Source organism: Panicum virgatum, chromosome 7K (genome assembly GCF_016808335.1).
Source record: "Panicum virgatum strain AP13 chromosome 7K, P.virgatum_v5, whole genome shotgun sequence".
Lineage (NCBI taxonomy): Eukaryota > Viridiplantae > Streptophyta > Magnoliopsida > Poales > Poaceae > Panicum > Panicum virgatum.
The window spans coordinates 3,316,353-3,339,586 of NC_053142.1; the positions used below are offsets into that span (position 1 = coordinate 3,316,353).

Sequence of the window (23,234 nt, forward strand, 5' to 3'; positions counted from 1 at the left end):
ATGGATGTCCTTAATCGTTTTTGGAGCATCCATTTCCATGATGTCATTGATCTTCTCTGGGTTAGCTTCGATTCCTCGGTAGCTGACGATGAATCCGAGTAATTTTCCAGAGGGCACGCCGAAGACACATTTAGTTGGATTGAGGTTCCAGCGAAACTTGCAGAGAGGGTTGAAGGTTTCTTCCAGATCAGAGATGAATTGATCCTGGGTCTTGGTTTTGACAACGACGTCGTCGACATAGGCTTCAACATTGCGATGTAGCTGGTTGGCGAAACACAGCTGTATCGCCCGCTGGTAGGTGACCCCTGCATTTTTCAATCCAAAGGACATGGTCTTGTAGGCGAATGCCCCGAAGGGGGTGATGAATGTCGTCTTGATTTTATCTTCTTCCTTGAGGGCGATCTGGTGATAACCAGAATAGCAGTCTAGAAAGGATAGTAGGATGCATCATGCCGTGGAGTCGATTACCTGATCAATGCGTGGCAGCCCGAAAGGATCCTTTGGGCAATGCTTATTTAGATTGGTGTAGTCGATGCACATCTTCCTTGATGAACCCTGCTGCGAGTAGTTTTGCCAGTTCTTTCTTTATGGCTTCTCGCTTGTCCAGGGAGAAAGTCGTAGTCGCTGCTTCTTTGGCATGGCTTTAGGGTCAACTTTTAGTGCGTGCTCGATCAACTCCTTGGGCACCCCTAGCATATCCGCTGGTTTCCACGCGAATACGTCTCAGTTGGCCCTAAGGAAGTTGACGAGTTTGAGTTCCTATTTGTCGCTCAGCCCTGGTCCGATGATGGCAGTTTTGGAGTTGTCTCCCTCTTGTAGCTGTATGGTCTTGGTGCCGACATCACCGTCTGGTTTGACGGTCGACTGGGTCTCCTCCGAAGATGACGTTGACCACATTTTCGGGTTTTTAGAACCCGTCGGGGTCTTTCTTGTCATCATTGTCGTCATCCTTGTTTGGCTTCTTCTTGGGTGTGTCTGGCAGAGGAGACTGAAGAGACTTGTGGATGATTGTGCACTCGAACATCGAGTGGTTAATCTTGGGATGAATCGGGCACTTCTTGTTGTGCAAGATCTTGTCGAACTGATCCTGAGGCTGCCCAGCTTTTCTACCACGCGAGCTGCGATCAATAGCCCCGACGACATCGCCTGGCTTACAATTACGCGCAGGATCCCGCTGGTTACTGCTGCCTCCGCGGTCGTTGTTGCGCTTCCCATTATTGTCGTTGTTACGGCGCGGGAAGTGACTGCACTCTTGTTCCTCCTCATCTGTCCAATGTTGCATCATATCGCGTAGCTTCACCACTGTGTCGGGGCGATTTCGTCCGAAGCCACGGTAGAGTGATTGGGTGGTGATGCCGTCGTGGAAGTAGTGGATGATGTCTTCATCGGAGACGTTGGCGATGGTAGCCCTTGTGTTGAAGAAGCGCTTGACGTAGGACCTCGAGGGCTCGCCAGGCTCTTGTTTGCACATGGCGATAGTGTGACAAGTAGCTACCTGGTGTAAGGATCCTTGAAAGTTGTCGATGAAGACCTTCTTGGGATCCTCCCATGAGTGTATGGACTCGTGCTTCAGGCTCTCCAGCTAGGTGAGAGGCGCAGATTCCAGGACCATGGGGAAGTAGAGGGCCTTGGTAGTAGTATCTCCTCCTGCAACATTGATAGCTGTTGAGTATAAATGTAACCACTAAGCAGGATCTTGCTTACCGTTGTATTTTTGGATGTTGGTCGGTTTGAAGTCCTTCGGGTACTGGACATTGTCGAAGACGCTGCTGAGGGCTGGAAATCTGTCGGAGTTGTCCGAAAGATGCGCATGACGCCTTGCATTGAGGATCTCCAGAGCGTCCATCCCGGAATCGGCTACTTCCTCATGATTATGTCCACAACCACTATTCTAGCCGTGATTCGGTTGATTTCTTGCAGCTTGATTGACTGCGGGTTTAGCTGCTCGGACCCTGCGTTCCTCCCTTCGTTGGTTCTTCCTCCTGCAAGCTGTTCACATAGCTTCGTCCTCATCAGGTGGAGCGTTTATAGTCAACTCGTCTTCTGAGATCTGATTTGGGGTTTCGTTGGGATCATGCTGACTAGGGGCATCTGGGTCTTGCTGGATGTGGATGATCACGGAGATTTGACGCGCTGGGGTATAACTGTCGAGGTCCGACCCATAGTCAACTAGTTCAGTTCCCCCAGATCCAATTGCTCGTATAGGTGTAAGGGGGGTACCGTGCTGATATGGTAGGTCATCGATGCTGGCGACCTCTCGTAGGGTGTCGAGTAGTTCTGTGGGTGCGTGACCCATGCAGGATTTAGTTTGAAGTTTTGCCAAAGCATCGATGATTAGATCCAGATTGTCGTCTGGTGACTCATCTGAATCCGAGTATACGTCGAAAATGGGTGCCTCCCGACTAGCGGTGGCAAGAGAGTTTTTGACGTGTGCGGTCTGATCCTGACTAGCTCCGCAAGAGGATTAGATGGATTCGATCATCTGCCGATAAGCGGATGATGAGTTGCGTAACCCAAAGGTTCCAATATGAGTGGAACTTGGGTCGAGATCAATTTGAGTCCGAGTAGAACCCGAGTTGGTGTCAAGTTTATGCTCAATCTCCTTGGCGAGATTGGGAAGCAGCATGTCACCGAGATTGCTTGATCCGGCGGTGGGCTTGCAGCTTTCCGATGGAGTCGCCTCTGGGCCCATGTGATCGGTTAGGTGGCTATTGAAGCCGCCCGAACCATTGGCGACGCAGACCCATGAGCTGAAGATGAGGGTGACGCCTTGAGGAAGCGCCATGGTGGTGGAAGCGAAAGTTGCCATCAAATTCGTCGATAAACTCACCGAATCCCCTACCTGGCGCGCCAGCTGTTGGTGTTTAGCCGCCAAGCCTGCTTAGGGATACCCTTAGCAGTAGGATTGTAAGCAAGGGATCAACTACTCCCGAATTCGATGGTGAAAGGAACACAAGGATTTAGACAGGTTCGGGCCGCGAGGTATGTAATACCCTACGTCCTGTGTGGTTGTTTGTATTGCCTTAGGTGTTGATGTGTTTTGAGGGGGTCCCTGCCCGCCCTTATATACTCTGGGGACAGGGTTACATGGAAAGTCCTAGCCGAGTACTGTTGGAGTCCAACTACAACAGGACCGGGTAGTTTCCTTGTACTACAGCTAGTTCTACGTCTATTCGGGTAGTTACAAAAGAGGTAAGATACATCCATACGCTATCCCTTACTCTAGAACATTCTATCCCTATGAGTAGTCCCGCTGACCCGGGTCTGACAGACTGCGATAAAAAAAATTGGGGAGGTTTCGCAAAAGTTGACACGTACGTTGCTTACAAATTGAAGAATCTCTAAAGAAGTTCATAGAGTTGTTAAGGATTTGTTAAGATTTCGAGTCAAAGTGACACGCGAATTGGGGTTTGACTTCAAAACTTTTTGTATAGGCAATACACAACTTAGATTCTGTCATGCCAAATTTTGATAATTTTTCGGATCCGTTTGATAATTTTAATTTTTTTTGCAAATAAACATTAGCTGGTGGACCGTCCGCTGCCATCCGCGAACTGTCCACTTGTCAAAGGTTCGGACGTCCGAACCTCGGTTTGACAATTTTAAATTTTTTTGCAATGAAACGTTAGCCGGTGGACCGTCCGCTGTCCATCTGCGGATTGTCTGCCTGTCAAAGGTTCGGACGTCCGAACCTCGGTTGACAATTTTAATTTTTTTTTTTGCAATCAAACATTAGGACTTCCGAACCTCCACAGACCGGTCAGACTGGGTCCTTGGACCGATCAAACCAGTCCCTCTCTTGAATGGCGGACGGTCCGCTTTTGGGCAGTGGACGGTCCGCCGGCGAAACCAGACACGGATAAGGCGCGGCGTCCACGTCATCGATCCAGTGCGGCGTCCACGTCATCGATCCGCGCTCCCCTGCACCAATCATGTGCCATGGTGGATCCCTTTTCTCCCCCCACCGCCCTCCCTTCTCTTCCTCGTCTCCCTCCCCGCCGCCCTTCCCCTTCTCTTCCTCGTCTCCCTCCCCCGCCACCCCTCGCCTTCTCTTTCTGCCGCGGTGGTGTGGTGGTGGTGGCTCGGGGCCGCGGTGGCGTGCTGGTCTTCGGCGGCTCAGGATTGCGGTGGCCACTATTGCTCGGGTCCGCGGTGGCCGTGGTGGCGCAGCGACTGGTGTGCGCGGCCGCGGCGGGTGCTGAGCCGGCGGCCGCGGCATGAGCAGCGGCGGCGAGGACGACGGTGGTAGTAGCAAGCACGGTGAGGAGAGCACAGCGGCGGCGGTAGCGCCGGCGAGGCGAGCACAGTGGCGACAGCCATTTGATAATTTTAATTTTTTTTGCAATTAAACATTTTCCGGCAAACCGTCCGCTGTCCATCTGCGAACCGTCCGCCTGTCAAGACGTTCGGGACAACCAAACTCTCTGCACTAAGTCCGAACTTCTTGAACGACAGACGGTCCGCTTTTGGGCAGCGGACGGTCCGCCTTTGGGCAGCGGACGGTCCACCGTAGCAGCGCTGGCGTGTGGCCCTTTTTTTGTTTTTTATTCCATCTTTGCCAAGTGCCTAGCACCTGGCACTCGGCAAAGCTTGAATCTTTGCCGAGTGCCTTCCCGTTGCAAGACTCGGCAAATGCGCCATCACCGTCATCTGCCCGTGTCCCTTACTTTTTGTTGCCGAGAGCCATCAGGACACTCTGCAAAGTCTTTGCCGAGTGCCCGATAAAAAACACTCAGCAAAGTCGGCTTTACCGAGTCTTTGGTTGCTGTGTGTGGGATGCCGTGGGTGGCACTCGAGTGCATTTAGGTCGTTGCTGCCGAGTGCATTTAGGTCGTTGCTGCCGAGTGCCCTAGGCACTCAGCAAACAAGGCGAATCCGGTAGTGCACGACCTATATGCATAGATTCTGAAGTACAGATAAAAAAAAATACGTACCAATCCGAAGAAAACCCCTGGAGGCCTCCTGCTCTGTGCAAGATCCAGCGCTGTTTGCCCTTTGTTATTTTGTAGATTTAACTGAACCTCCTTGTTCCAAATAAAAGGATACATAGTCCAGGACCGCCCTGCCATGGCAGCATAGTGTAATGCTGTGTTGCCTTCATTGTCCTGCATATTCATGATGGATGGAAACCTCTGCACCTGACAAGCGCCCTTAGGGTTTCGTCGCAAGAAAACAGAAATAATCCACCAAACAAATAACCAGTAGCCCTTGAATGCAGCAATATGGAGGAATGTCCTGCCGTTGGCGTCTCGTAGTTGGGCGCAGTTGGAGCACTTTTTCAGTAGAACGCGAACGACAGCACGGTTGTTTCCAAAGGCTGCCACATGTATAGGGAATGATCCATTGTCATCGGATTGATAAGCTGTAGATTTGTCAGCATCTAATAGTAGCATGGCCATTCTTATGGTCTCAGGCCCCCATGATGCAGCAAAGTGCAGAGGGGTTCTTCCGCTCAATCTGTCTCCTTGTTTGATAAGGTTCTCGTTCCACTCCAGTAATTTCTTTGTCATCCCTACATGTGTACAGTAAGGATAGGCATGCAGACACAACTACTAATAAGAGTATTAAAAAAAACAGAAGGGGTCCAGATGCAATAACTCAAATTGAAATACTACTTTAGGAAAAAAACACAAAGACATCATATAATTAATATCATACTATTATTATACTAATTAATATTCATGAAGTAGTACTCGGTAGAAGGAGAAAAAGGAAAGACACTTACTTTCGCTTCTAAGAACTGCAACATGCAAGGCGTTTTGTCCGTCGGGTCCAGAGCAAGATAGGTGGTTATCCTTTTCATACAGATGCTCTGCAATATCATCATGTCCTAACAAGATGGCTAGGTACAGTGGCGAGACGCCATTGCGTGGAAAACGTGCTAGCTCTGCATCTGCCAACATTAGCAAACAGACCATTTCCTTGTTGGCACAGCGGATCGCATCATGTAGGACTGTCTCCCCTTGCTTGTTCTCCTTCCTCAGCGCCACTTGCAGCCTCGAGGTGCCGTCGTCTTCGCATCTCGCCAGCTCAATGAGATGCGAGACCATTCTGATGTTCCCAGCTCTAGCAGCGCAGTGCAAAGGCGTGTCACCCCTTGCATTGCGCGCGCCAAGAAGGTGCTTGGCCTTGCCGAAAATCACCGTTGAGGTTGTCAAGAGATCCTCGCTGTCTCCACCAGACGCGACAGCATGGAGGACTAAGTCCGACCCATAGTGCTCAACAGCCTCCTCGCTACCGATATCAACGATGACTTGATGAGGCACCGTTGCACCTTCCCTGCCCATAATAATGTCTTCTAGCATCCTCCAGTCACCGTGCTTTGCGGCCATTAGCAGCTCTGGAGGCAGCTGCATCGCCACATTCACCATGTCATGCGAGTTGGAACTGGAAGGTAGCTTCTGCAACTCCACACTTGCCACGTCCTGCGAGTTGGAAGGTTGCTCCTGCTTGCTAGTGGTGTCTGATGCCATTGTTGGCATTGATCAACCAATGGTTTCGATTGTGTGTATGCTTGTTCTCGATTATATATTGGCACCTGCAAGATTTCTTCCTCTCCATGTCCATGGACCATGGGCACATATATAGTCTGTCAGCAGCTGCGATGGGTAAGGGTATGTGAACAAGTCAAATGTACACTTCACTAAAGCCCACAACAAAATTGTTCCGAGCCACCTTGTTAAATTCTTCTCTTCAAGGGAGATGGATTCTTTGCCTCCAGAAACACGCCACGAGAGGCATAAAGATTTGATCTTGTGTCGACATGTACCAAGGTCTTCCTTCCTTTAACGATTTTGTGAATATGAAGGCTTGTGGCATATGTAAAAAGCTACTATCCATTGAACCACATTTGCAAAAAACTATCTAAAGGACAATGAGACAAAAGTCATTACAGTGTTCCTACAAGAATTGTAGCTGAAAATTCACTTCACCACTCTATGGAAAATGGCCACATGCTGTCGTGATTCATATATATGCCCCAATTTTTTTTTTTACTTTTGGATAAAGTGTACTACAATTTTCTTAGCCTCTTGCAATGTGCTGAAGACTTAGTATGCTATTTGATTTTTCTTAAAGTTATGATCGGATCGACAGCACCACAAAATAAAAAGAGGATAGAAGAACTGTTTATTAAATGTTGAAATAGAATGAACGTGACAAAATTAGTATGGACTTGATATTCATGCTCGCGATCCAAGGTCTATTCAAACAGTTGCGATTAGAAATTCTACTCTGGACATCATGGAATCTCGTTGATGAGTCCTCGTCAGTTGCAGGAATTATTGATAATAGATCCCTGCTTTTTTAGGCATCCGATCCTGACTGTGCTTTGATTTTTTCCCCCTTTTTCTTTGTATGCTTTTCTTTGTTCCGGATCAGTGTCCTTCAAAAAAGGGTATGACTCCACAGTAGGAGGCTGTAGTTTTACTTTTGTCTTCACTGTTCTTAACCACTGCAACATCAATAAAGAATTTGTCGGTGTTCTGTCGGTGGCAGTATGATTATGGGGCTTTGTACGCGAGATGACGTTGGGTTTATTTTGTGTTTGGCCTATTTTGTTTAGCAATTAAACCAAAGGAAATTCCAAAACAAAGGAAATATTCTCTAATGGGCTTTAATATTTAAGCCCATGAATGGTGATGCAAAATGAGTATGCGTCACTATAATTCAAGTAAATATTTAGCATAATATTATAGTAAATCACTTGGAAGGGAGTTACAATAATCTCATATTGTATACACGGCAGTGCTATTCTACACCTTGGGTGTACTCAGCCCAATAGCCCAGACATCGGAACCCAATAAAACAACAGCTAGCCCACCACACCGCACACCCTACCTGACCCACACCTCACTACACCAAAACCGAATTGTCTTGGCGGCCAAAAACCACCAAAAAAAGTACCAAAACCGCCAAGGAAATGATCCTTGACGGCTGGCCACCAAGCAAAATCCGCCAAGAACACCAAGCAAATTCAATTACCTTGGCTGCTGGCCGCCAAGTATGGTTTCCTTGGCGGTATGACCGCCAGGCAAACTGGGACAACGGCAAAATCTCCATAGCGCCAAGAAAATATAACAACTGTCACGCAAATCACAATCGTTGGCTGCCATAACCCGCCAAGGAAAACATATTCCTTGGCTGCCCACACCCGCCAAGGATATATGGTTCCTTGGCTGCCCTTGCCCGCCAAGAATTATGTGATTTCCGTGGCTACCAACAGCCAAGAAAACAGATGGCACCATAAAAAAAATGCAATACAATTAAATATCATCCAATCATATCCAATGTAAAGCAAATGGCAATTATTTATCCAAAGATTATCAATCAAATTGAATGCTACACATACAAATCAGGCTTGTTCATATAACTGTATGAATTGGACATTGTCAATATTAAATTATAAACAAATTTGTAGACTAAGTGACTAACCAGCTAAACAACTTGAAATACCAGAAATTCTCATACATTATCAAATAGAGACTAATAGCAAGCCTATTTTACACAGCAACTCCTGCTTTCTCCAATTCTCAAGATCCTTCTCGCTTTTTTTGCATTTCATCTGAACACTCTTCTTGCATTAAGCAAATACTGCAAAAAAAAGGTGCTACCTGCATATAGAAGGCACATTCTTCTCAAGCTAGCCAATACATTAAGTAAATACTACAAGAAAAACATAAGAATTGATTAAGTAGTGTCACCTTATCATAAGCAGGGACCCTGTCATATCATTAATCAATTTTCCTCCTCAACTAAACTAACTAGAGAAAATTACCAATTTGACATCAGAAAAATTGAACCTTGCCTATTTAACACCCAATCTTCATTTCTTATCTATATGTCTCCAAGTCCATTTTTCTTTGCCAATTTGACACTACCGTGATCTTCTGTTAGCCATTGCCGTTAGAATCCCGAGTGGCCCACACGTTAGTCTCTCTTCCTTTCTCCTCTCTCTCTGTTGGTGTGGGGGGAGCCGCTGGCGTCACCGGCGGACGAGCTCTTCTACAAGGGCAAGCTGCTGCCGTTGCACCTCCCGCCGCGCATCTAGATGGTGGAGGAGCTCCTCAACGGCCGCGATGACGGGGCCCGCCGTTGGGAAGCAACCACTGGTTTCTACGGCCGCCTGCGCGCTCGTACACGCCGCGTCGCTGCGTGAGCTCGCCGGAGAGAGCTCGCACGCGCCGTCGCCGTCGCCGCATGAACTGGCCGAAGCCGCCGTGCGTGCGCGCCGTCACGCTGGCCTGCGCCGCCGCTGGAACTGACCCGGGCGGCCGTGAATGCGCGTCATCGCGCTGGCCTGTGCTGCCGACGGAGCTCGCACACACCGTCGCCGCAGGAACTGGCCGGAGCCGCCCTGCCCATGGTGGCGCTGGAGGCGACCATGAGGTCCGTGTTCGGCAAGCCCAAATGTTCTGGTTCGGCAAGTAGCTCATCCCGCGAGACACCATCAAGCTCGTGCTCATCTCCTACTCGAGCTCTCTGGCTCCGCGCTGGCCCTACGCCGTCGCAGCTCCGCGCGCCCTCGCCGGCGTGCGCTTGCCCTGCGCCCTCGCCATTCCGCGCTTGCCCCGTGTGCCGCCGCTACACTCCGCGCTCGCCCGCCCTGCTCGGCCGCGACGACCGCGCCGGCCCTGCCCCGCTCGGCCGCTATGAAGCAGGCGATGCGGTCGGATCCCACGGACCGGCGAGAGAGCTCGAAGAGCGGCATGACGGCAATGCAGAAGGCGGGGAGGAAGCAGCCGCTGCCTCCAAGGGTGGTGAAGATCGCCACGAGCTCCCGTAGCTTCCATTGGTGCACGGCGAGGGAGGCGCGACAGTCGTCAAGCACCCGCGCCACCTCGCGCGCGAGGCGGGCGGACTCTCCGGCGCCGGCGCCGGCGATGACCCCGGCAGGCGCCACGGGGCCCCGTCATCGCGGCCGTCGAGGAGCTCCTCCACCATCTGGATGCGCGGCGGGAGGTGCAGCGGCAGCAGCTTCCCCTTGTAGAAGAGCTCGTCCGCCGGCGACGCCAGCGGCTCGCCCCACGCCAACAGAGAGAGAGGAGAAAGGGAGAGAGACTGACGTGTGGGCCACTCGGGATTCTAACGGCAATGGCTAGCAGAAGATCACGGTAGTGTTAAATTGGCAAAGAAAAATGGTCTTGGAGACATATAGATAAGAAATGAAGATTGGGTGTTAAATAGACAAGGTTCAATTTTTTTGATGTCAAATTGGCAATTTTCTCAACTAACTAACATGTGGACTTCTGGCTGCTCAGCAAAGACCTTTTCATTAGAAATGTTGTCTGCTCACAAAAAAAATTAAACATAATTAGAGCAAAGTGCAACCAAAAAGACAGCTAGTAAGAGTCCTATCAATGTGCAACAAAGTGTTTGCTAGTGATAATCTAACCACATCCACCACTAATACATATTTTTTTCAGATAAAATATTGACCACTAAAGGCTGTAGATTTCAGGGCTGCAACTTGAAAGGCAACTTTTAGGACATACCAAAAAAACATTATGTCTGACCTCGTGACAGCATGCTATTAATTCACCTCTGCTATCAACCAAAGCTTGCTCAAGTCGTGTGCAAGAAAAGTAGCAGATTAAGCAATGCTAACAGCACAGGTACTAGCAAAGCTAACAGCAAATGAACTATTTTTTATAGCCAATGTCTCGCAGATCAAGCACAGGGGATTGTTTGTTATTACCTTGCCAATAAAAAGATTGATTCACCTGTGCTGATATAGCTAGGCTGTCATGTCTATCATCCCTACACCTCCTACGTACACTAGATACCTAGTGATTAGAACATGGAAAGCATAAGTTCAGTAATAGATTAGGCAATGGTAAACAGATCCATAAGTGCAGTGTGCTTTGTACCTACTGCCTCAATCACCAGCGCAGGTCACAACACAATCAACGGGCAATGATTAGATCCGAGATTGGCCAAATTTTACAAATAGCCTAGTCATATAAAGAAATCAAGTAGAGAGAGACGCATGACAGCTTACCTGAGGAGGGCTGAAAAGGCCAAGGATGCGGAATGAGCACAAGCACGAGCTGCAGGCTAGGGGTCGCATCTGCTCGCCCTGGGAGTAACGCCGCACGGCCGTGAGTGGCAGCTCCAGCTCGCCCTGCACTTCACCTGCCAGGTACAGGAGCGTCGCAGCAAAGCCAGCATCGGCCGCGTCGTTGTGGTGCGCAGGGCCCGATGCGGAGCTCGGTTGCAGCGGCCGCCGCCGCCTCAATCGCAGAACCGCCTGATTCGAGGATGCCGCAGCGAGCACCCAAGCTGCGGAGGTCTGCTTGCGGTCGCGCGGCACGGGGCACCTTGCAGTCACCCGTCCACGGCCGGCCGGCAGTGGCAGGGTCCGCGCTTGCCGCGAGGGAAGGGAGAAAGGGGAATGGATTTTTTTTTTGGGAGAAGAAAGGGGAATGGATCTGAGGTGAGGCTGATAGGGGGGGGGGGGGGGGGGGGGGGGGGAGAGTGGGGAATGGAGCTGCTAGGGTTTGAGAGAGCGATTTATATCGTAGGAGCATGATTACAGTCGTCGGATCGGCGATGAACGGTCAGAAATAGTTATATTATTTGGGCCAAAACAGGCCAATTTCGTTTCTTCCTTGCCCTGCTTACCATTTTCTTTTTTTGTTTTTCAGTGCATTATAACATTGCAAAGTACCGTATAAAAATGAATTTATACATTGTTATAGAAATTAATTTCAAATTGAACTACATGTGCTTCTAATAAAATGCAAACAATTGCATAAAAATTATATTTAGGCTCATAAGTTCTATTTTAGTTCATGTACTAGAGATAGATGAAAATTGCAACTGTTTTCTAATGATAATTAAAACTTCTATCTCTTCATAATCACATCATAATTATAATAATATCTAAATTTTGTCATAAAATTCTACAAATTGACATGGTGACATATTTTTGGCACATAAGCTTACCATAAAAATTTAAATGGTTTTAATAATATCATATATTGTTCACGAATGGGTATATCTATCACATATATCCCAACAACTCATGTCAAACTTCAATATTTGAGTATCTTATAATGTTTTTGAACTTGTATGTACCTTAAATTTTGATACAACCTTATGTTGGCCATAATATTAAAAAATAGTACCTTTCCTAAGCATGTGGTCTCTGTTTCGATCCCCATTGCACCCTTTTTTATAGATATTTGAGAATACTGTCAATAATTTATTACCAAGAATTTATACCACCGCGTGCATAGTGCAGTAGTAAGGTTTGTGTGTGAGAACCTAACACATAGGCTCCAACCTCATGTGCTCCATTATTTTACCAATCTGTAGTTATTTTTTCAAATTAAAACACCAGACCACCAATGAATTGCGTCATTTTCTTGGCTGCCAAACCAAACCCCCAAGGAAACAGTCAGTATTCTCGGTGGTCCAGCAAGGAAATGCGCCATTTTTCTTGGCTGCCAAGTTAACCCGCCAAGGAAATAGTCGGTTTTCTTGGCGGTCCAGCAAAAATCGCCAAGGAAACTCGCAATTTTCATGTCGTATCTGTTCACCCGCCAAGCATTATACTTTTCCTTGGCGGTTAACTTAAATGGCCAAGGAAACTATATTTTTCTTGGCGGTTCCATTTCGGCCACCAAGTAAATCTATGGCCGCCAAGGTAATTCCAGTTTGGTGTAGTGCCTGCCCGACGAAATAACACAAGCCGTCACCTCCACACCGTCACAACCCCCTGTCTCTAGAAACCAGGAGGCATGCGCATGCGCATGGTGGATCTGGACCTGGCCTTCCCAGTGCATCTGTCTGATTTCTAAAAAATTAGGAAACCCAGAGCCGACTGCCAGATCCACGAAACAACTGCGTGTTACGAGAAAGCAAGTCTAACCATAATAAATATATCAATTATGATTTCTAAAAAAATCTATTTACTCGAATTTCTCGAAATGATTTACTAGAATATATGTCCCTAATACGTGATTTATGATAATCTTTATAAATGATTACTAGAATCCAAGATTGGTAGTGGATTCATCAATTTACCAGTGTATAAAAATACTCAGATCAGTCTATTTTCCACGAACCCAATGAGATACTGAAAATTATGAAATCCAGATAATGTTATCTCAATTCATAGAACATCTATAGCATAGCAATTGGCAACTGACAGATATCCCTTTGCTGCTGTCGTTGATCGGAAGCTCATTTTGCCTGCATGGATAAATTTATCTTCAATACCCACGATGGGTGAGCAAAATTGGGGATTATCAGTAGTAAAAATCACCGAGAAAGTGATGACTCAACAACAAAATAAGCAATCCTAGGCTTTTCAATGGGCACGCACGAAAAAAATGGGGATAGTCCAACCCCGGGTGATTATGGCTCAAATCATGACTGGTTTACCTGGGCTGCGGCAGTCAACGAACCCCCGCGCGGCAGCAACAATTGTTGTCGATCTGGCCAGAAAATGACGAAGTAAATGTCATCTGCTATTCTACTTGAAACGTAGAGGTAGCGGATCAAAATATTCATATCAAAACCGGATAGATCCAAAAAAGAACATCGGGAAAACACATAGCGGCATTTCACCTAGATGGCTAGATCCCATTGGGGGCACCTCCAGCTGCAAGATGCGGTGTTCCTGTGGATAGCCGGTGGTGGATGGGAATCAGATTTTTGTGCCGTAAACCTGATGAGATTGATGAAGCTTTGGCAATCGGGGGATCCCTTCAATGCCTGAGCGGCGGTGTCTGATCCGGTGGAGTGCACATCCCGCTTCCTGCTCCGCGATAGAATCATCGCGGCGATGTTTGGGCATCTGTGCGTGATGGGGAACGCGATAAATTTTGGGATAGTTTTTCGTGTAATTAATCATTACAATGAGCTGGCCATTGTGGCTGAGTCGCTGGGACTGAGAGCCGTAAGTCGAGCCGAGCCGCGCAACGAAGGCCGAGTGATGCGGTTTGATCGGAACAACGGAAGGATTAGGTGGCCACAGAATGAGTTATTCTGTGGCCGGCTACAGAACATAAGTTATATATATATATATAATATATATATAATAATAGTATGGTTAACTAATTTTTTTAATCTCATTTTTCGGTCAAACAAGATGTCGGAAGAATGGAGGAGAAGTATATTAGTACCTATCTTTAAAAACAAGGGTGAAATTCAAAGTTGTACTAACTACCGTGGGATTAAACTGATGAGCCATACGATGAAGCTTTGAGAGAGGGTTATCGAGCATCGCCTAAGAAGAGTGACAAGTGTGACCCAAAACCAATTTGGGTTCATGACTGGAAGGTCAATCATGTAGGCGATTTTCTTAATACGACAATTGATGGAGAGATATAGGGAACAGAAGAAGGACTTGCACATGGTCTTCATTGACCTTGAGAAAGCATATGACAAAGTACCGAGAAATGTCATGTGGTGGGCCTCGGAGAAGCACAAAGTCCCAACTAAGTACATTACCCTCATTAAGGATATGTACAAGGATGCGACGATGCTTGTCCGGACATGTGATGGCAACACCACTGACTTTCCTATTAACATAGGCCTACACCAGGGGTCAGCATTGAGCCCTTATTTAATTGCTTTAGTGATGAATGAGGTCACAAGGGATATATAAGGTGAGATCCCTTGGTGTATGCTCTTTGCTGATGATGTGGTGCTAATTGACGAGAGTAGGGCAGGGGTTAATAGGAAGTTAGAGCTGTGGAGACGCACGTTAGAGTCAAAAGGGTTCAGACTTAGTAGGACCAAGACTGAGTACATAATGTGTGATTTCAGCGCGACTAGGCATGAGGAGGGAGACGTTAGTCTAGATGGGCAAGTGGTGGTCCAGAAGGATACTTTTCGGTATTTAGGATCGGTGCTACAAAAGGATGGCGACATTGATGAAGATGTTAGGCATAGAATTTCAGCTGGCTGGTTGAAATGTCGTCAAGCTTCTGGTATCCTTTGTGACAAGAGGGTGCCACAAAAGCTAAAAGGCAAGTTTTATAGGACAACAATTCGTCCGGTGATATTATACGGTGCTGAATGTTGGCCTACAAAAAGGCGACATGTCCAGCAACTGAGTGTTGCAGATATGCGGATGTTGCGGTGGTTTTACGGGCACACAAGGAGGGATAGAGTCTGGAACGAAGTTATTCGGGATAGGGTCGGGGTGGCACCAATTGAGGAGAATCTATATGAAACTTCATTTAATTATTTACATATAGCAAAACACATTAAAAAAATATGAAACTTCTACACTATCTCTATTGTGATCTACAGAAACAAAAAAAAAATATGTCAAGTATATTTTAGTGTATATAAATATTAAGATTGTGGAAACCCCAAAGTATGACTTGAGTAATTTGAGATACTATTGAGTTATAGCTATTAGAGAACATATAATAATTTTTCGGATCAACAGATGACCTTAAATGAAAAAGTTATCAACTACAAAGTTTTAGATCTCGTCATTCTCTACAATTTTGATATAAAGTTTGACTTCATTCGAGATCATATGAAAAAGTTATGAATTTTTTTACGTGGAACCATTTGTAGGGGCGGGTCATGCCATCACCCGCCCCTAAAAATGTATTTGTAGGAATGGGTGAGGCCATGATCCGCCCCTACAAATGCCACTATTTTTAGGGGCGGTTCATGGCGTCACCCGCCCATAGAAAAACTCAAGGGCGGGTGACGCCATGAACCGTCTCTAAAAATGCCACTCATTTTTAAGGGCGGGTGAGTGGGTGACTCACCCCTAAAAATATTTTTCTAGGGGTGGGTCGGATGCTACAGTAACACCGCTCCATTTGTAGTAGCAGGTGAAATTTTGGTCTACCTCTGAAAAAAAATCAGAGTGTTTCTACATATTATTCTTGCAGTAGGGAAGCCTGCAGCACCCCGGCATCCGCTTTGATGAGCTGCTTCTTCCCGGGCCACTCAACTGCGACCCTAGGCTGATGCAGCACCAGCAAGACGGCCGGCCAGAGGTCCTTGGCCATGGTCGAAGTTCCATGAGCTTTTGCATCTATATCTCATTTTTTTGTGTCTACGCTAATCTGCTAATCTGCGGAAGGCCTCTTCTCACTTTATTCCCTGGAGACTTTTATCTTTAGCCTGCAAAATTCTGAAATCTGGTCACATTTATCCCCTCTCCAAGTCTTTGTCTTCTCGCAGCTTCCTCTCACGTTTGCATGAGTTCGGTCAAACCCAACAATGCAAGCTGCTTGTCACTTACGTCAAAGGTACGGTGAACAAGCCAAAGCACCTCGTTTTCTACCTGCCCTGGGCCGCTTCACGTCCATGAGGCTGACCTCAGTAGACCCCCCCAACCGGCGCACGCACGCTACACGCACGCTGGCACCGCACACGTGGCCCGAATCCGGCCTCGCCACATCCGCCCGCACGCCAGCCACATAACCATCTCGAGGCTTCCGCGGTATGCTGCTGAGGTTAGCCTGACAGGTCAAGGTCATCCGCCTGCTGCGCTCGAGCCCAACCGAGTTGGAATCGACACCGCGCAGCGGTTGGATCGTTTTCCCCAGGCGTGCACTTGGGGCCCTCGGTCTTTGTTTTCGCTACAAATCGCGCCGCCATCCTATACCCTAGCTTGGTCGCCCTTTTGCCGGCTCCGCACATCGCTTCTGCCGCTCGTCAGCGCGTTCAGCACGCCGTCGCCCAGGCGCAAGAAGCAGCGCCGCTACTGGAGCCGAGCGTCGCGAGCCCCCCGCCCCCGCTTGTCGCCCTTGGGGGAGGTACACTCGCCTAGCAGCTGAAATTTTAGCGGGCTACTACTTGTTAGAGAGTTTTTGTAAAAGCCTCGTAGTGAATCCCTGCCACTCACCTCGGAAGTATTTAAGAGGCTAGCTACCTCGGGCATCAAGGGAGACAAGACTTGTGGGTAAAGTGTGCAACCTCTGCAGAGTGTGAAACTGATATATCAGCTGTGCTCACGGTCAAGAGCGGCTCGGATCCTCACATGATAACTTAATTGGAATCTATACTTTAATTCAGTTGTTTAATGTTCCAAGTTTATTTACTACTCAACTATCTTTTATTTCATAAATTTGGGAATGTTTCATTCATGACTTAATAAATAGGTTATTAATGCTCAACTGCTTATTTAAAATGATTACTGCTTTATTCAGCCAGCCTTCTCCTTGTTTAAGCTTTGCATGTTATTTGTTTTCTAACATACTTGCTGAGTACCAACTATAAGTGTACTCACACTTGCTAAAAATGCTGCTCTGAAGAAAAGTTGCTCTGAAGTCTACTAAAGATATTGTTGAGTTTTAGGCGTACGCAACCCCCAGTCGATTGCCTGTGAAGTCTGGAGCCGACGTTTTCAGGATAAAGCTGTGCATCTCTGATAGGCTTTTAGTCATTATAAGTCTCTTTTACGTGGCATTGTTACTCATTATTCCATTATGACATCACTATATATATATATGGAACTTGATCCTGGCATACATATAGTTATGCATTCGGTTTTCTTTTAGAAACCGGGTGTGACAGGCGGCATGGAAAGAGTTGATTTGTGAGTTTGATCTACAGAATGATCCTACAACGGAGAGCTTGTACCAGCAACGGAGAAGTTTTATCCCTGCATATTTTAAGAAAGATTACTGCAGGAGGATGGCATCCACGCAGCGGAGCGAGAGTACAAACTTTACAATGAAGAAGGGATTTGTGAACAATGGTAACGCCTTACACAAGTTTGTAAAAAACACCATGAATTTCATGCATTCAAGGCTGTTGAAGGAGGCTGAGGAGACCTACCTTTCAACGGTAAAATACACCCTGAAATTTCATTGTGTATGGCATAATATTTGTTCGATTTCCTTGACCGTGTAGTTTCTTACTTTTTGGTGATGCAGAGCAAGACAATAATTAGGGGCAGATGGAGATTCGAGGTGCAACTCTGTAGGATATATACCCGTGGGGTATTCAAGGAGTCTGAAGACAAAATGAAAGAGTGCACAGCGTACATGATCGAGAATGATTCGGATGGGGGACAGCATGACTACCTAATATGCCACACAAATGATTCCAATAGAATAACATGAGGCCAACACAAGTTCAAAGTTCATGCAGACAAAAAGGAAGGCTGCTACACTTGCGAGTGCAAGGAGTGGGAACATACAGGTACCTTGTCTGAGGCACATTATTTTCTATTTCTGATTTGCATCGATGGTGCTCACTATTGTTCCAAGTTGACGCATCTCATTTTCTTGGGTGTCGAGTATGTGTATCGGTCTTGGTGATAGTCTTCTTAGTAGCTTCTCTGAAATAGTTTTCCATTATTAGCAATTATCAGTTTATTTCACAAATAGTGCCTCCTAAACTGTAGAACTATAGTTGCTTTTCAGCTGTGTTTGTTAATAATGTAGTCATTTGTGGTGAAACTATGTAGATGCTTAAATAGTTACTCCCTCCCTCGTATATTAGAAATCATGCTTCATTTTGCCTAAAGGACCTACAAGGTACCAACAGTGACGAAATCTGCTTTATTTGTTGCATAAGCATGCACGCTTCACAGTGCTTGGGCCTCTCATTTCTCAGCATGCGCTGGAGTAGGAAATACACATACAGCTGTACATGCAGGTGGCCCTTGGAGTAACCTACCAAATGCATGCGTAGCTATTACTGCTAACTAATTAAAACAAAGGAGTGATCAGGGGCATATACCAAACTGAGAATTATTTATGAGCTACTGTGGCGGACATGTTAGAGGATAGCGTGAGCAACCAAAGACACAAAGATGATCATACGTCGAGGGGGGGGGGGGGGGGGGAGCCAAGCAGGGCTTGGTGCGGCGTAGACATGTTCAGTGTCTTGGTGGGGAGGAGGTTGAGGAGGTGGGTTGCTATATGGAGAGCCTCAACCCAGAAGGTAGGGGGAGCTGACGCATGAAATAGAAGAGAGTGGATAATGTCATTGGTGGAACGGATGACACACTCAGCTTTACCATTTTGGGCGCTGGTGTAAGGGCAGCTCATGCACAGGTGAACGCCATGAGTCAGCAAGAACGTGCGGGCGCTGGAGTTGTTGAACTCACGGCCATTGTCGCACTGAACTGCCTTGACTGTGGCACCGAACTGAGTACGCACAAAAGCAAAGAAACTGGTGAGCGTAGAGTACGTGTCAGACTTAAGGCGTAAGGGAAAGGTCCACAGGTAGTGTGAGCAATCATCAAGTATGACAAGATAGTATTTAAATCCCGAAACACTGACAATGGGAGATGTCCACAAATCACAGTGTATAAGATCAAAATTATGAGACGCTCGAGATGAAGACACACTAAAAGGCAGACAAACATGACGCCCAAGTTGACATGCATGACAGGGGGAGGTGTCGCCGGCGCCTGGACAAGAGGGTATGACGGCGGAGAGCTTGGCGAGAGCTTCATGTCCGGGGTGTCCAAGACGATGGTGCCACAGGGAGGAAGTGGAGACGGCGACCAAGGAGTGAGCAGCAGGGAGGTGCAGCGGGTACAAGGGCCTAGAGCTATTGCACCTGACGATCAGATTCCTGGACAGAAGATCCTTCACAGAACAACCAAAAGGGTCAAACTCCACAGTGCAATTGTTATCGGTAGTAAACTGGCGAACTGAATGAGATTCTTAATAAGTTGTGGGGACAGAAGAACATTATTAAGACATAGGGAACTGGATAGATCAGTCGAGCCAGTTGCAGTGACAGGAAGCAAGGAGCCATTACTGACAACAATGGACGAAGGAGTAGAGGTGGAGGGCACTGAGGAATGAGACAGGGCATGTAACTGTGAAGTCATATGAGAGGATGCACCTTAATCGAAGTACCAGTCATTGTTCTATGGCTGGGATAGCGTCATAGTGCTGAACGTCGAGGCGAGGGATTGCTGGTCCCAAGATGGAAGACCAGCAATGGGGTTGTAGGATCCGGGGGTCGGCGGTGCCCACTGAGCTGCGGAAAGGGGCGCCGGGGCGACCTGCTGCACCTGCTGGGGTGCCAGGAAGGACGGCGAGGAGGCCAGCAGCGCATGCTGCTGCGCCTGCTGTTGTGCCTGCTGCTGCTGGGAGGGGCGCGGCTGCGGGATCGGCGCAAGGGGCGGCCGCGGACCGGGCCACATCTGGATGGTCCCGGTCCACGGGTTCCAGTAGGTGGGCCAGGGGGCACCCGAGGCAGTCTGGGGGCCCTTGCCACCGGGGCCAGGCTGCCCAGAGCCACCCTTCTTGTCGCCGTGCTTGCCGCGGCAACCCTTGGACGATGGAGGGGCGCCGTCGTGGCCGGCACCACCTCCCCCAGGGGACTCACCACCCCCTGTAGTCACCGGTGCAAGGGAGGACGACTGGGAGGCGACGAAGGTAGTCGGCGTGGAGGACTGGTGCGCCAAGGCCCCTCCAAGAGCAGTGCGTCCTTGGCCTTGAGGAACGAGGGGAAAGGATGACTGTGGCGAAGATGCAGGCTGATGTTGGAGAAGCGTTCGCCGAGGTCGCGGATGAGGTTGAGGACGAGGGTACGGTCGGTGACGGTCTCGCCGAGGTCGTCCGCCATCTGCTTGAGGCGACAGCAGTAGTCCGTGATGGAGAGATCTCCCTGGGAGAAACTACAGAACTTCGCGTCGAGGTAGAGGGCGCGTGTCTCGCGGTTGTCGAGGAATTGATATTCCACGGCGAGCCAGGCTGCGCGAGCGGTGGAGCCGCGCACGGAGATCGTCTTGGCGAGGTCGTCGGAGATCGTGCTGAAGATCCAGGACTTGACAACGCAATCCATGCATGCCCAGTCTGGATAGCCGGTGGAAGCCTCGTCGGAGAGGACGTGCTCCTGGAGAGAGAACTTCCCGACGGCGAGAAGAAACTGATCTCGCCAGCGGGTGTAGTTACCGGAGTTGACGTCGAGGGTGACGTGGATGAGACTCTGGATGTTCTGCACTGCGACCGCTTGGGTGTGAAGGTTCACAATGACGGCTACCTCATGGAGAAGCAGGACTTGGCGAAGATCAGCGGGCTTTGGCGGCTCCTGGGAGCCGTCCTCGTCGTCAGAGGAGGGGATGGCAGCGTGCTCCTATTCCGCGCAGGCAAGAGCCTCGCGGGCGCGGGCGGCAGCGGCATCATGCACCTTCTCAGCGTCGGCGGCGGCCTGAGCAGCGGTAGTGGCGCGGGCCAAGGCGGCCTCGCACGCTGCCTGGCGCGTAGCTTTGTGCTCTGCGCGCTGCCTGGCGCTCAGCGGCGGCAGCGGTGGCCTGTTCAGATTCAGTGACAGCCTTGGCTTTGGCGGCTGTGATCTCTGCCTGGGCGGTGGCATCATCAGCAGCAGCAGCCTTGTTGGCCGCAGAGTGGGAGGGAGGTGGTGTCCCGGCCATCGGGAGGGTGGAGAGGAGGCAGCGCTGGCGCAGGGGGCGGCCTGGTGCACGGCCTAGGGCAACGTAAGGTGAGGCGGGCGAGGAACCCGGTCTCGTGATACCATGAAAGAAGATGGCCAAGAATAATAGATTGATTTTTATATGGTGAACAAGGGTTACACATATATAGGCAAGGATCATGATGGTTTATAGAAACATGACCAATCAAGGGATCCTTGCCTAACAAGGAAATCAGCCGTGTCTATCCTGAAACTAGGGTTGGCGCACAGGCCAAAGGGGCTGTGCGGCCAGGTCCCTATAGCCCAAACCAGCCCAATACATTCTATCTTCTAACACCCACAACTAAGTAGACCTTTAGATGGCCCGGCGGGCAGGCATCCACCTGCTCACACGCGCAGGCCTCTCGGTCGCCGTGGCGAACGGCGAGCGCGTCGCGTCTCCAGGCCAGGTCTTGGGCCAAACCATGCACATCGGCGGGGAGGCGTTCGACATCGACCTCTACGCCCTCCCCCTCGGCGAGTACGACATGGTGCTCGGGTTCAGTGGCTGGGCACGCTAGGCCCAATCCTATGGGACTTCGCAAAGCACACCATGGCGTTCAAGCGTGGTGACAGATGCGTTCTGTGGCGCGGCACCAACACCATGCCAGCTCGTCTGCGGCAGCACTGTCTGGTCCGGGAGACGACCTCATGGACGCCCTGCTGGAGGAGTTTGCCGGCCTGTTCGTAGAGCCGCAAGGGCTTCCCCTAGGCCGCCATCTCAGCAACCGCATCCGCCTCAAGCCGGGTACCAGAGCCGTGGCAGTGCGCCCGTACCGCTACGCCCACACCCAGAAGGACGAGCTAGAGCGGCAGTGCGATGAGATATTCCGCCTAGGCGTCATCCGGCCAAGGTCGTCCGCGTTCTCTTCACCAGCGCTGCTCATCCGCAAGCACGACGGCACATGGTGGTTCTGCGTCGACTACCGTGCCCTCAACGACGCCACGATTAAGTATAAGTTCCCCATCCCGGTGGTGGAGCAACTACTCGACGAGCTGCGCGGTGCCAAGTTCTTCACCAAGCTCGACATGCGCCCCGGCTATCATCAGGTGCTGATGCACCCCGACAATGTGGAGAAGACGGCGTTCCGCACTCACCAGGGGCTGTTCAAGTTCTTGGTGATGCCCTTCGGCCTCACCAACACCCCGCCACATTCCAAGCCATGATGAACGACATCCTGCTGCCCTTCCTCCGCCGGTTTGTCCTCATATTTTTTGACGGCATTCTGATCTACAGCTCTTCGTGGTCGGATGACCTCCACCACATTCGCACCGTTCTTCGCACACTACAAGATCACCAGCTCTGCCTCAAGAAGTCCAAGTGCGAGTTTGGCAAGACATCGGTGGCCTACCTTGGCCATGTCATCTCCGTGGAGGGGGTCGCCATGGACAAGCAGAAAGTCCTGGCAGTGCTGGATTGGTCGCTTCCCAAGTCGGCGCAAGCGGTGCATGGGTTCCTCGGATTGGCGGGGTACTACCGCAGGTTCATCTGCGATTTCGGCACGATCACGGCACCGCTCACCTCCCTACTCAAGGAGGGATTTTGGTGGAACGACGACGCCGCATGCATGTTCCAGATGCTCCAGCGCGTTCTAATGACGGTGCCCGTGCTCCAGCTCCCGGCGTTCGACTGTGACTTCATCGTCGAATGCATCAAGGTGCCGGCTCTATCGCATTCTTCAGCAAGATCATCGCCCCCCGCCACGCCAAGCTCGCTGCCTACAAACGTGAGCTCATCGGGTTGGTCTAGGCGGTGCGGTACTGGCGACAGTAATTGTGGGGTCGCCGGTTCGTGGTCGGCACGGACCACTGGAGTCTACGCTTCATCCTCGACCAGCGACTGACGACGATTCCCTAGCACCAGT

The 23,234-nt window shown here is 49.4% G+C and overlaps 2 protein-coding genes and 2 long non-coding RNA genes across 4 annotated transcripts; all 4 read right to left on the reverse strand.

The window, feature by feature from the left end:
* Positions 1-4,857: 4,857 nt before the first annotated feature.
* LOC120643097 (ankyrin-1-like) lies at positions 4,858-6,656 on the reverse strand. The gene is made up of 3 exons (XM_039919621.1): positions 5,726-6,656; positions 4,935-5,512; positions 4,858-4,890 (listed from the first exon to the last, which is right to left on the reverse strand). Exons 1-3 carry the CDS (start codon positions 6,480-6,482, stop codon positions 4,858-4,860), a joined length of 1,368 nt encoding a protein of 455 aa, XP_039775555.1. The 5' UTR covers positions 6,483-6,656.
* Positions 6,657-8,291: 1,635 nt separating this feature from the next.
* LOC120639583 lies at positions 8,292-11,448 on the reverse strand. The gene is made up of 2 exons (XR_005661501.1): positions 8,703-11,448; positions 8,292-8,612 (listed from the first exon to the last, which is right to left on the reverse strand). It is a non-coding gene; the product is annotated as an uncharacterized LOC120639583 (long non-coding RNA).
* Positions 11,449-11,609: 161 nt separating this feature from the next.
* LOC120639585 lies at positions 11,610-13,873 on the reverse strand. Its single transcript, XR_005661502.1, has 3 exons — positions 13,576-13,873; positions 13,390-13,442; positions 11,610-13,197 (listed from the first exon to the last, which is right to left on the reverse strand). It is a non-coding gene; the product is annotated as an uncharacterized LOC120639585 (long non-coding RNA).
* A 5,946-nt stretch (positions 13,874-19,819) lies between these two features.
* On the reverse strand, positions 19,820-21,331 carry LOC120643099. Its single transcript, XM_039919623.1, has 3 exons — positions 21,109-21,331; positions 20,490-20,900; positions 19,820-20,391 (listed from the first exon to the last, which is right to left on the reverse strand). The coding sequence occupies exons 1-3, from the start codon at positions 21,329-21,331 to the stop codon at positions 19,820-19,822; spliced, it is 1,206 nt and encodes a 401-aa protein (XP_039775557.1).
* Between the last annotated feature and the right edge of the window lie 1,903 nt (positions 21,332-23,234).